This window comes from Mugil cephalus, chromosome 20 (assembly GCF_022458985.1).
Source record: "Mugil cephalus isolate CIBA_MC_2020 chromosome 20, CIBA_Mcephalus_1.1, whole genome shotgun sequence".
In the NCBI taxonomy this organism is placed as follows: domain Eukaryota; kingdom Metazoa; phylum Chordata; class Actinopteri; order Mugiliformes; family Mugilidae; genus Mugil; species Mugil cephalus.
Genome location: NC_061789.1, coordinates 13,871,446 through 13,884,924, shown reverse-complemented (window position 1 = coordinate 13,884,924; position 13,479 = coordinate 13,871,446). Strand labels below are relative to the sequence as shown.

The 13,479-nt window shown below is 40.0% G+C and overlaps 2 protein-coding genes across 2 annotated transcripts; one reads left to right on the top strand and one right to left on the bottom strand.

The window, feature by feature from the left end:
- Positions 1-31: 31 nt before the first annotated feature.
- LOC124997284 (protein NATD1-like) lies at positions 32-1,640 on the bottom strand. Its single transcript, XM_047570872.1, has 3 exons — positions 1,419-1,640; positions 630-748; positions 32-546 (listed from the first exon to the last, which is right to left on the bottom strand). The coding sequence occupies exons 1-3, from the start codon at positions 1,564-1,566 to the stop codon at positions 430-432; spliced, it is 384 nt and encodes a 127-aa protein (XP_047426828.1). The 5' UTR covers positions 1,567-1,640; the 3' UTR covers positions 32-429.
- Positions 1,641-3,547: 1,907 nt separating this feature from the next.
- LOC124997887 (serine/arginine repetitive matrix protein 1-like) lies at positions 3,548-7,659 on the top strand. Its single transcript, XM_047571920.1, has 7 exons — positions 3,548-3,586; positions 4,055-4,132; positions 6,378-6,476; positions 6,628-6,765; positions 6,921-7,064; positions 7,220-7,309; positions 7,430-7,659. The coding sequence occupies exons 1-7, from the start codon at positions 3,548-3,550 to the stop codon at positions 7,631-7,633; spliced, it is 792 nt and encodes a 263-aa protein (XP_047427876.1). The 3' UTR covers positions 7,634-7,659.
- Positions 7,660-13,479: the final 5,820 nt, after the last annotated feature.

Here is a 13,479-nt window from a genome sequence, read left to right as displayed (position 1 = left end):
GCCAGAAAGCAAGCAGGGATGTGACCAAATGTTGCCGTTTGTTCCATTTTCATTTATTGCTCAACTTTCTCGACTTGTTCTTCCCAGAACAATTTCATTTTATTTTAGCACTGGTAATCAAACAGGAAAATAAAAGGTCATATCTTGACATGACACTTTCCCCTAAAATCAGTGGACTTTGAACAAAAAAAAAATCATAGTATTTTAATTTAACACATTTTCCAGAGGAAGTAAGCATTACACCCACATTAAATAGTACAATCTGCTACAGATTACATTGGGTCATTTTACTGAATCGTAGTTCACATTAAACTTATGATTCTACACATATGCACTGAATTACATTCAAAAATTTAAAATCATTTGGCATATACACTTGCTGTTAATTTGAGGTAGCAGTCCAGCTCATAGTGGACAAATCAGGAAGAATCAAGTGATGACAAGGTCCTCATAATGTTTTTCTGGGTGCTCTTCGATGTATTTCTTTATGTACCAACAGGAGATGTGAGCCTTTAAGTTTTCTTCAACCAGAAAGTCCATGGCAGCCTGAAAAAGAAGCATTTGACAGGTTTAAGGCAAACTTCTCTTGCATGTCAACAAACGAGCCGAATGACACCTGAAGATCTCACCTCTGACAGCACCGCAGCGACGCCTTGACCCCGACACGCCTCAGGTACAAATGTGGACATCAGATCCACCTCCTTCTCTCCGGTGAACTTGTACTGCAGCACTGCACACTCCTCGGCCCCTGAAGAGAGAAGACACTGACTTAACACCACTTATAATATAGCCCTGAACACTTTGGTAGGGTCACAGATGTACAAAGCTAAAACAACATAAACGTGTAACAGTAAATGTCTCTCTTGTTTAATTTTGATGGGTTAAAGCGTAATTTATAATATCAAATTATTTTTAGACACTAGATTAACCACACAGGAAAACTACCTGATAGATAGATAATGTCAACATACAGTACCAAAGTCCGTTTCAGAATGCCTTTATTTTTAGCTCATAGCGACTTGCCCCATTATTATGCAACTGTAAACACAAGGCCAAAAGTGTATTAAAATAAATCAATTTAGCTTATAATATTTATGCCGAACTCCTTGTCAAATTGGAAGTAAGGGTGTTAAATAGAAATGATTGATGTCGGTTATGGAGCGATTTACCTACGTCAAAACTAACTTAAAATCACATATTTTTTAACGCAGTTCCGCAGAGGGGCTCTCTCATTCCGGACAGAAACATGAAAAATATTCTACAATAAACAACGGCGCCTTAAAATAGTATGAATGTTCTTAATGGAAATTAAATAATTCATATCACGAAGTGTGCTTCACGAGGCCGCAAGCGGACGCCGGGCTCTCCTACAGTGGATAAGCCGGGATCAGAGCTTCCACCCTGGGCAGAGTTCTTACCGGCGCCGCTGCTTGGAATGACGGTGAAGCGTCGGTTGTGTCGGTCATGTTCCACCGTTAACTTGCAGCTCACTGAACTGAAGGCACTGGTGCAGGACTCCATCCGTCGAGTTAATGCAGAGAGCCTGGAAATGATTTTAAAGGCCATTTAAAATAAAACAGACAGGACACAGTAGCATGTGGACCGAGCAGTGGCTCTCAAACATGCCCGATAGAGGGCGCCAGAAAAATTCAGTTACTCACGACTTGACTTTGACCTTTACAGCAAAACCAGCAAAGTTTAAATTAACAGAGAAATCAAGGGGGTAAAGTGAACCAGCTCGGGGTAAAGTGATCCACATACCTAACAACACATGTTGTAACATTTAGAAGTGGGGATTGGTCAATTAAGCACATTTTCCACTTGAAAGTAACTGCAAACAAAATCAAATACAACATAATATAATTCAAAATATTTTAATTAACATTCACATGACAGATACAAGTTAGATTAGAACCCAGGCAGAACACAGGTGTTTTCCTGGATTCTTCTGAGAAATTGTACCAGTATTTTGCCATCCTCAACTTTCTCAATCATGCAATCAGCTGAGAAGTATCAGTTAGGATGGCTGTCTTCACACGCTTTCATTTGGTTTGTGTCCTGGGGGGGGGGGGATTTCACAAGGAGACACATATCCAGGTTTGCTGGGAACTCGTGGCACATCTGAGTCAGCTGGCGAGGCACATCCATGTGGACCATGCGCAGTGGATGGATTAGCATCAGCAAGTGAATTGCCTGCATGGGGTGGATCATCTGCAGGTGCATCATCTGCAGGGGGCGGACCATCCAAACCATCTGCATGGGGTGGATCATCTGCAGGTGCATCATCTGCAGGGGGTGGACCATCCAAATCATCGGCATGGGGTGGATTATCTGCAGGGGCAGCCTGCAGCTCAGGGTTTGGCCGGTCAGTCACCATGGATGGTGTAAACGCTTCATCGGGGTAAATTTGATGGCTTTTCTACAATGTTTATGACATTAAAAATAAAACATGTAGGCCTATTGAAATATTACGTTAAAAGATGTTTAAGATTAAACTTAACTGTGCCTCATGGTGGGACAAATTTGTCTCACTTTACCCCAACACCACCATTTTAGAAAAAACAACCTCTCTTAGCAATTCATGCTAATAACTTGATCTAGCATCGCCACATGGTTTTATATGTTGGTAGTTCATCAACATGTATGATATACGCTTTTCTACCTAAATCAATTAGCTTTGACACAACAGTTCATTAAGGCGACAGCAAGAAAGTGTACTTTTACATGCAAAAAATATATTTTAATTAAAATAAAACATGCTTACCACAGCACTATGAGGTCCTCTCCTTAATGGCCAAGGGGAAATGAGAGGGGATCCTGTGCTGGAGCCGTAGGCTGAGCTCTACGGCATATTTTAACTTTTAATCCAATTTTATTCTCTGTTATTGCCACTTCGCTATGGGTGAATATTGGCTAGAATATATTTAACATGGCGTCAATGACACACGTGACCGGCTCAGAACCAATCAGCATAGCGGGAAAAACAGCGGAAATTAACTATCACGGGAAAACCGGGGATCAATGGGGAAAACGGAAAAAATATGTAAACTCGTGGCCCAGGGCTTCCGTAGGTCACAGGTAATGGCTACGAGGCTAATGAAATAGCATGTTTTTAACTTGCTATCGAAGTCTCAACGTAGTGTATCATTTCTAATTGCGCACACAACCATGTCAGACGGTCGAATCCTTTCGTTTTATTAGATTAGATAACTATTTAATTTATCCCACCGGTCCCACAGCTGACGCACAATAAAATTTCAGATTGGAGCTATTAACCGTACCAGTCTGATTCTGGCACCCTACAACACGACAGGATGACATGTTAATGTTAAATTGATACCGGTGGCCCCATATTCTGCTCTGAGGTCACGTTGCCGTGACTACGTCAGCCTCTGGTTGCTACGGCCGCCGGTTGCTATGGAGAGCATTTATGTTGGAAAGTGCATTTTACGTTCATATGTTCATATGCGTTTATGTTTGAAAAAAACAAAACATTCCTAAACCAGTCTGAAACTTCAGAGAAGAAAGTTCAACTTTTTCCGCGAAAATGGACAAGCAATCCAGCGATCTTTACCTTTTGGCAAAGGTGAGAATATTTATATTATTTTAATATTTTATCACGGCCTGTTATTCCAGGTGAAGCAGCTAGCCGGCTAGCAGTGTTATGATACGTGATAATTGGGTAGTCTTTCTTTCTTTCTTTCCTTCTTTATTTATTTATTTATTTATTTATTTAGAGCATCTACTACTACTACTTCTCCACAGTTTCCAACAACTGACTTTGATGCAATGTCAAGTTTTTATCAGCAAAATACAGTATTGAGTACAAAGCGTTTTACTAATCATGTGAATCTGAAATATATATTTTTAAATGCAATAACAACATCGTTAATCGAGTTCTGCTTTAATTAAAAAAGCCAACATTCATGGCTTCATTTAGTAACATCAGTAAATTCAGAAGGCTGAGATAAGAAATGTATAAAATGCTTAGTTATGACACAGTAAACAGTAGTTGCACAGAACCCCATCCTGAACTGCATTTTAATCATTGTAGATGTGTGAGAAAGCCAATACCCTTCATGACCACCACTACTCCCTCAGCGAGATTCAGGTTGGGCCTGAGACCACCAAGGTAAATCAGCTGTCTTCTGCGACTGCCATACAGACTGTAAAAGTATATGCCTGTTTAGACTTGCTATGTACGTGTGCATATTTGAAGTGTTATTTGCAGATGCAGATTTCTTTTCACTATAGTAGCAAATAACGAAGAAATATACAGGTATTCTACAGTCACAGCCACATGTGGGGTAGAACTGCTATGCTATGTTTTTGATGTTGGGACAATCATGGCATAACAACTTACAGAATGTTTCATAGAAGGAATGCCACAGGCCAGTAAATGGCCAGAAAAGTGTAGACAATTACAAATACTGGAGGTGGACTATGTGCAGCTGTCACTCTACAGATCAGACTGTATGCTGCTCCCCTGAAAGTGTATGTATTATGCTGCGTTCAGAGCTGTAGGATGTGATTCTTCCTGTAATTCCTCATGTGGTCCTGTTTTCCTCTGCTGGAAGCAGCGGTGACAACTGTCAGTGCAGGATGACCCGCTGACTGTTTGTCCCCCTGCAGGTCTTCATGTGCCACAGGAACAATGATGTGTTTTTCTGCTGACGTTGAGTTGTGCTCCACGTCGGCCTTTGCCATGTGCTGGGTGATCAGTAAGTTTTTAATGTGTCAGTGGAGTCTGGTTAGAGTCGTTGTGTGATGAGGCACGTGGATTGAGGAAGCGTGAAAGTGTGGAGTGGTGTCTGATGTTATTTGTCTTTGTTGTGAGTCGGGGCTTTAAAAAAAATTAATCTAATTTTATGATAAATCGGATTAGTTTCTAACAGTGTTTGGAAGGTTACTTTTAAGTGTCATAGGTTTCAGATAACATATTTCCTTCTTAAAAATATTCTGTAGGTGTTTTAAATTCTTCATCTGTGTACAGTATTATAATTTATTACATTCGATTAATTTTTCCATGTAAACTTTACAATAGTAACACTGATTACCGAGGAGCATTTATTAAAAGTTCTTCAGTATAACTTGAATTACCACTGGATGAAGATGAAACAAATCAATGCATGCATATTAAACCTAATTAGTTTGCCTGTGGACAATCCCAAAGAAAAGCTATTGAGATAAATTACATCTTGAACACAATTTGTGTGATGAAGGTGCTTTATTTTATGACTTTTCATTACTTGATTAATCTGTTTTCATTTTTATTCTGAATTGTAGATTACTCCTTGGTTGACTTTTCACTAAATACTAACTGCAGCAATGCTTCATTCAAACATTTTCTAATAACCATTTTAACATGAAATCTATGAATAAAATAACTTGTATTATGTACCTGTAAAAGGTTGCTTGTATCCTCAGCGGAAAATGACATTGTTCAGTTGTGTTTTAAATGAACAGAAACAAAATGTTAGCAAGTTTTGAATTTACTAAACACACTACTATCCATTAGCATCTGCTCTACTGAACAACCAATTACGACAAAACAGTCCCAATAAAGACACTAATGTCTCGTTGTTTTGAGGCTACCGGGTACTACATAATGTTTTCTCCTGAGATGCTCGTGCAAAACTGTTGCGCTGCTCTTATATGTCACTTCATTTTTATAGTGTCCATTTTATTAGGTCTCTATTAGGTTGAAAGAATTTGCACGATTTTGACGCTCAGATTCAGGCTTTTCTGGATACGTTTTAATTTCCAGCACAACATTTTGATGTGTCTTTGTATTCTACGCAAATTAACGACCATTAAAGTGCAAGTAAAGTATCAGTGGACGGGACTCCTCCCTGTCTTACAGCTTTTATAGAGCAGAAATATACTAATGACAGTTACAAGAGGTCAATCGCAAAAGGAGATTTGGACAGTCAGCCTGTTCATGGAGGGCAGTTCACACTTAAAACAGTCTACCAACACATAGCTTTTAAAACTAGTTTTAAATAGTAGTTAAAAGACAATCAAGTGTGTGACCGCACACTTAAACCCTTTGTGCCCAGTTTTCTGTTTTCTTTTGTCTGTATTGTTGGCTGTGGTTTAAGATGTTTTCCATGTCCTTGTGAAGCGTTTTGTTGTGTGTTTAGTATTGCTGTTTCTGTTGAAATGTGTCGTATTAGTTTTTTGTGTCTGTCATTTCACCTGCTTAATTAACTCAGTTTCATATGACACTTAGATAAACAGCAGAAGCCAGTTTGGCTGAAACTCAGTTTAGACAGGAAACAAGTGATCCAGTGAAGTTACAGCAGCAGTCTGGCTGCACTCTACCTGAATCAGCTGGATGGGGTCCTTTACTTTCTTCCCGTTCATCTCTCTCATAGATACGGGTCGAGCAGGAGAACAGGTCTAGACCCACTCGGGATCCTCCTGAGCGTAGCCCCAGCCCCGAGCTCTCCAGCTCTGACCGACATGCCAAGCGAGTGAGTATAGACAAGTGTCGGTGTTCACTGTCTTTTCATTATTCTTTGAGTGGAGCTGTTTTGTCCCAGCACGGTGGGTGGGTCCTACGCACGTATCTCACACTTCTCCATCAGCAGTCCTTTACGTTCAACCCGATCATCTCCCTCACAGAAACGGAGGAAGCACAAACACAGACGCAGAGACCTCGAGGAGGAGCCTGCACAGAAAAGACCCTGTGTGAGCGCTGCTTTACCAACAGAGCAGCGCTTCAGCCCCGAGCCGTCCCCGCCTGGCCTGCAGACTAAGCGGGTGAGTGGTCCCAATGTATGAGTCTTGGTTTTCACCATTTCTTTGTTTTACTATTGGACATAACCATTCTCTCCCCGCTCTGCGGTCCCTACACATGTATCCCACACTGCTCCATCAGCAGTCCTCTATATTCAACCTGTTCCTCTCTCTCACAGAGACGTAAGCACCAAAAACACCGGCACAGAGACCCGGAGGAGCGTCCGCGGAAAAGATCCAGAGAGCGGAGCCCCCAGCTTCCGCACAAAAGATCCAGAGAGGAGAGCCCCAGCCGTTCCACCTCTGAACTCCATAATAAGCAGGTGAGTGATCACAATGTATGAGTCTTGGTTTTCACCATCATTATGTTTTACTACTGGGTAGGACTGTTCTGTCCCAGTTCTCTGGTCCCTACACATGTATCCCACTCTGCACCATGAGTATCCCTCTACATTCAACCTGTTCATCTCTCTCACAGAGACGGAGGCGACAGAAACGCCGGCAGAAAAGATTCAGAGAGCGGAGCCCCCAGCCCTCCACCTCTGGCCTTCATACCAAGTGGATGGCAGTGAGTAATCCAGATATATGAGTCTTGGTTTTCAGCATGTTTTTGTGTTTCCATTGGGTAGAACTGTTCTGTGCCAGCTCTGTGGTCCCTACACATGTATCCTGTTCATTTTTCTCACAGGGATGGTGGGAGCAGGGCTACACATCCAGCGAGCCTGATGACCCTCCAGAGAAGAGGCCTGTCGGCCCTACAGAGTGGAAGCCCTGCCCCGAGCCCTCCGCAGAGGTGAGTAATGTTGGTTTTCACCATCATTTCATTTTGCTGTTGGGAAGAACTGTTCTATCCTGTCCCACAGTACTGTATCAGTTTAGAGGGTGTAGCTGAACCAACCTGGAACTTACTTCTCCTCCTCCTCTATCTGTGTGTCAAAAGCAGCTGGATCCTGTCGCCCTCCAGTTCAGTGCAGGCCTCCGGTCCATGTTTTTGATGCATCGGTGGAACTATTGATCCCCCTGCAGCAAACAGGCCAGATGCTGAGCTCCACAGCTGGATCAGTCAGACGCTGTCAGAGTACCACACACACACACACACATACACACATACTTACCCCCCAATCTGACCTAAATCTATTTCTGCCAATCACCCCCAAACCAAACTCAATTTCATAAAAAAAAACAAATTCACTCCGCTAACCTAAAACCCAAGCTGGTCCTCATAAAGATACTTGTACGAGTAGGTTGTAGTCTAAACCATTCTCCCACTTCCTACTTTGTATTAGTTCTTGTTGTAAGTCTTTATTCTCCCTCTGTTTCAAAAAAAAAAAAAAAAAACACAAAAAAATCTCCATACTTTATACTTCTCTTTAATTTTTAGTTCTTAGTTTCTAAGTTAGTTAAATCTTGTACCCCTCCTTCTCTCTCTCCTTAAAAAAAAACAAAAAGATAAAAAAAAAACTTTTTTCTCACCTCCTTAAAAAAAAAAACACAAAAAAATCTCTGTAGTTTGTAGTGCTCTTTATAGTTTTAGTCACCTTTTTTCCCTACTTAAAAAAACAAAAAGACAAAAAAAATCTCTGTACTTTGAATTTCTCTTCGTAGTTTTTATTACTTCTTACTTTGTAGGTTAATTGTAAATCTTAATCTCTCCCTCTGTCTTTCCTAAAAAAAAAGACAAAAAAATCACTTTATAGTTACTACTGCTAATAGTTTATTTACTCTATAGTTCTCTGTATTTTTTCTCCTTAGAAAACCTTAGAAAAACCCCCCACAAAAGCCTTTTTCTATTTCTTGTTCACCTTAAAAAAACAAAAAGACAAAAAAAATCTCTGTACTTTATAGTTCTCTTTCTACTTTTTGTTAGTTATTAGTAAGTTAGCTGTATTACTCCTTCTCTCTCTACTTAAAAAACAAAAAAACATACCAAAAAATACCAAAAATCTCCATAGCTTGTAGTTCTCTTTACAGTTTTTCTTAGTTTCTAGTTTGTATTACTTTTTAGTTGATAGGTTAGTTGTAACTTCCTTTCTTAGTTTCTATAAAAACAAAAAGGCAAAAAAATCTCTATACTTAATAATCTCTTTCTAGTTTTTGTTAGTTCTTTGTAAGTTCATTGTCTTTAACGTCTCCTTCTCTCTCTTCTTATAATAACAAACACAAAATGCTTCTTTTTATCACTATTTCTTCCTCGTTATTGTTAGTTTAGTTTGTAGATTAGCATGTCTTCAAAACTTCATTCTCTCTCTCTTAAAAAAAACAAAAAAAGAAACAAAAAATTCCTTTTTTCCAACTATTTCTTTCTTACCTCCTTAAAAATAAGTTTTGTAAGATTTCCCACACAATGCTATTTAATCATACAAACGTTTATTAGAAAGGGACAATTGAAAACACAGAAAAATAAATGTGAAATTGGCTCCATTATTAATTATTCATTTGAAGAGGACATTTCAGTTAATTTATTTGGAGTATTTAAAGTTTTTCTAAAGTCAAAGATGTTCTGTCCAACCCAAATTTGAATCTGGTTCTAAAAGAGATCAGAGCTTTAAGAGGGTCTGCTGACAACGTTCTATTCAACTGGTTTTTCCTCCAGTTCATCTGTCACTGAGATGATCAGAGAAGTTTTCTAACTATTCCCCATGTTTTACCAAGTGCATTTTTACTTTCAGTATACACCGATCAGGCATTACAAATTATGACCACCTTCCTATTATTATCTGAACAGAATGTTGTTAGTGGGTCTTCTGGGTCCTATGGGTTGAGGGGAGGGGCCTCTGTGGATCATCCCACAGATACTTGATCAGTTTGAGATCTAGTGGATTTGGAGACCAGGTCAACACCCTGTGCTCTCTTTCATGTTTTTTTGAGTTGTTCCTAAGTCAAGGGTGTCATTGCTATGGGGTGGGGGTACCTGGTCTGCTCTAGGTGTGAGGTACATGTCTAAGTATCATCCACATGAACACCAGGTCCAAAAGTTTCCCAACAGATCATTGAATTTTCACAAGATGGTCAATGTGATTAACTTCTCCTGTCAGTGGTCATAATGTTATGCCTGATTGGTGTATTGACTGATGGATTAGTTAGAGCTGACATGTCAAAGTGATTATTTCCCACTAGAGAGCAGCAGTACACTGGCTTTAAGCGCTCTCTTTATAACATGCCATAATTTGAATCTGCAAAAAAATATTTTGTAAGCTTAAAATTTGTCATTTCATTTGCCCAGTCCCTCCAAAGACAAGCCCGTTAGGTTAATTAGTGATTCTAAATGCTCGTTAGGTTAATTGGTGATTCTAAATTCACCCCACCCTGCCCCTCTGAGATCCCCAGTTCATTACTTTGTTTCCCAGGTATGAAATTTTGTAAATGGTGATTTGAAAACTGCTGCGCACATGTATGAGATTCAATTCTGAAGGCGTGAAGTTTTATTTTGACCCTCCTCAGTCCTTGTATCAACATCTGTTCTGAGTAATCCAATCTCAGTTGATCGGCTTTCAGTGCCTGTGTTCACTCTCCAAATGCGTCTCGAGCCAGCTCTTCACATCTGAGCTTAACGCATAGTGGGAGTGTTAACACCTGTACTTCAAGCTTCACTTGTGACCGGATTCCCAGGACAGATGTTGATGCAAGGTCTGAAAAGGGCCTTTGAAACTTTGACTGAGAGATAGTGCGGTGTCTTTAGAGGCAGTGTTTTCTTACAGCTCAGGCTTTAAACTCTGTAACTCTGATCCAGGAAGTGGGCATGTTTGCTGCCAGTGTATTAGAGGCTCTTTGCTGAAGTTCAGCCCAATCATTTGTCGCATTTCTAGCGTTAAGTGAGACTGACGGACTTCTCCTCCAATGACTGACATGCAGTGGATACACTAAGGGGATCTGCTGTGTGGCTGTCAGCAAGCAGTTACCATCCATCCTGTAACTGCAGTCTTTCAGTCTCACTCAATGCTGTAAAAGCAAAATGTTATTGAACTGTACTTCAACAAACAGTTACTATTACATTTAGAGCAAATGTGTCCTGCTTCCTTGATCCCAGAGTTTTTCTCGGACTTGGGGAACACTTCCAAAAATGACATGACTCTTAAGACCACAACTGCATATTGTAATCTCTGAAAAGTGGGTGTTGTAAAGTCATCTCTGAAAGATCTGCGCAATATACACCGATCAGCCACATCATTAAAACCACTGACAGGAGATGTAAATAACATTGATCGTCTTGTGACAATTCAATGTTCTGCCTAGAAACTTTTGGACCTGGTATTCATGTGAATGTTACTTAGACATGTAGCACCCACCTAGACCAGACCAGGCACCCCCACCCCATAGCAATGACACTCGTCGTTGGCAGCAGCCATCCTCAGCAGGATGCGTCCTGTCACAGACACACACAAAAACGGTTAGGAACAACTCAAAAAAACATGAAAGAGAGCACAGGGTGTTGACCTGGCCTCTAAATTCACTAGATCTCAAACTGATCAAGTATCTGTGGGATGATCCACAGAGACCCCTCCCCTCAACCCATAGGACCCAGAGGTCCCCAGACAGGTGGTTTTAATGTTATGCCTGAACGGTGTTAGTCCAAATAAACACCCGCTAAAGTTTAAAAATGAAGTTTTAAAGTTTACGTTAAAAGCTTTCATATGCGGCGCAGTTTTCAGATCAACATTTACAAGGTTTCTGGCCAGGGAAAGAAACTAATGAACCTTGAGAACAGTAACATCATAGGGTAGTTTCCTGAAGGTGTTTCACTGCTCATCCAAGTAGTTTTTTCAATTCTAAAAGATTGATGGGGAGTTGGAGTTTAAATAAGTTCATCTGTGGGTGTTACTCATGAGAACCTCACATGACTATTTAAACCCCAACTCCCCACCAGACCTTCAGAACTGAAGAAGCTGCTTGGATGAGTGGAGAAATATCTCCAAGTCCAGTTGCTTGTCTTTGCATTTAAATATCTGAAAAAGCCCACGCTTCAGTGTTTAGAGAAATTTTTACAGGTTCAAATTGTGGCATGAAATCATGAAATTTGGGAAATAGGAAACATCCTTGAATGGAACATTGTCAGAGGGTTAGGGTTAGGGAGGGCGGACCCTCTTAAAGACACATTTATTGTGTTATTGTGTTTCTTTCTAGTCATTGTTAGTTCTTAGTTTGAATGTTAGTAGCATGTGTTTAATACCTCACCCCCCCCAACACCTGCTTCTTTGTCTCTCCTTATAAAAAACAAAAAAAATGCCTTTCCTCCACTCTCTCCTTAAAATACAAAAAAAAAAAATCTGTACTTTCTAGTTCTCTTTCTGGTTTTTGTTAGTTCTTTGTAAGTTCATTGTATGTCTTTAACGTCTCCTTCTCTCTGTTCTTAAAACAAAAAAAATCCTTATTTCCAACAATTAATATCAAATTTAAAACACAGTGCTATTTAATCATACAAACGTTTATTAGAAAGGGACAATTGAAAACACAGAAAAATAAATGTGAAATTGGCTCCATTATTAATTATTCATTTGAAGAGGACATTTCAGTTAATTTATTTGGAGTATTTAAAGTTTTTCTAAAGTCAAAGATGTTCTGTCCAACCCAAATTTGAATCTGGTTCTAAAAGAGATCAGAGCTTTAAGAGGGTCTGCTGACAATGTTCTATTCAACTGGTTTTTCCTACAGTTCAAGTTTTCTAACTATTCCCCATGTTTTACCAAGTGCATTTTTACATTCAGTTTACACCGATCAGGCATTCCAACAGATCATTGAATTGTCACAAGATGGTCAATGCAATAAACTTCTCCGTGGTCAGTGGTCATAATGTTATGCCTGATTGGTGTATTGACTGATGAAATAGTTAGATCAGAATTGAAGTCTGAACAGTAGGAAATGTGCTTGAATGGAACATTGTCAGAGGTTTAGGGTTAGGGAGGGGCAGACCCTCTTAAAGACATAGTCTCTGTCCAAAATCACCCCCTAACCAGGGCCCCTCATAGGGCCCTATATAGAGGTTACGCCATTTGGTAGTGGTGTCCGAAACTATGAAATGTGTCCGAAATCCGAAATGTCCACTCACTCCCCAGGCCCTACTCCCCTCATAGGGTTTCACTATATAGTAAACAGCTTTCGGACACTACATGTGTCTTTGTTTGACGCACAGTTAATGACGTCACTGCTGTCATATCATTACGTGTCAGATCCCCTTGTTATCCCATTATAATTTACACATTACTAAAACCTGATTTTGTAAACAAATATGTGTGATGTTCACCAAATAAAAAATAAATTAATTTAAAAAAGTTTAAAAAAATGTGTCTCACAAACAGCAACGAACGGCAATTAACGGCGGGACCTCTAGAGACGCAATGCATGATGGGATATCCACCACCCGTTGAATGACCATCGGATGGTCACTTCTTTTCGCAATGCTTTATGGGAAATTCTGAGTCTCCTGTAGGCATAGAATTTGATCTCTAAGGTTTCGGACACCACTACAAAATGGCAACACAAAATTTAGGTGGAATTCGTGGGGGTGGGTTCATGAGAAGTTGTGTTTACCTATTCCAATCCCTTACACAGTCCCCGTTCTGGTACCAATTTTATTTTCCCACCTCACCTTTTTCCCATTTCTTTTTCTCCTTTCTCTTAGCACTGTGGCTTCCTCCTGAAAATTTCGAAGGCCCAAGCAGAAGACTTTGGATGCACCTTGAAACGACCAGCAATACCATTTTTTCCCTTTTGTAACTGTTTTACTAACTGTATTACTGACCA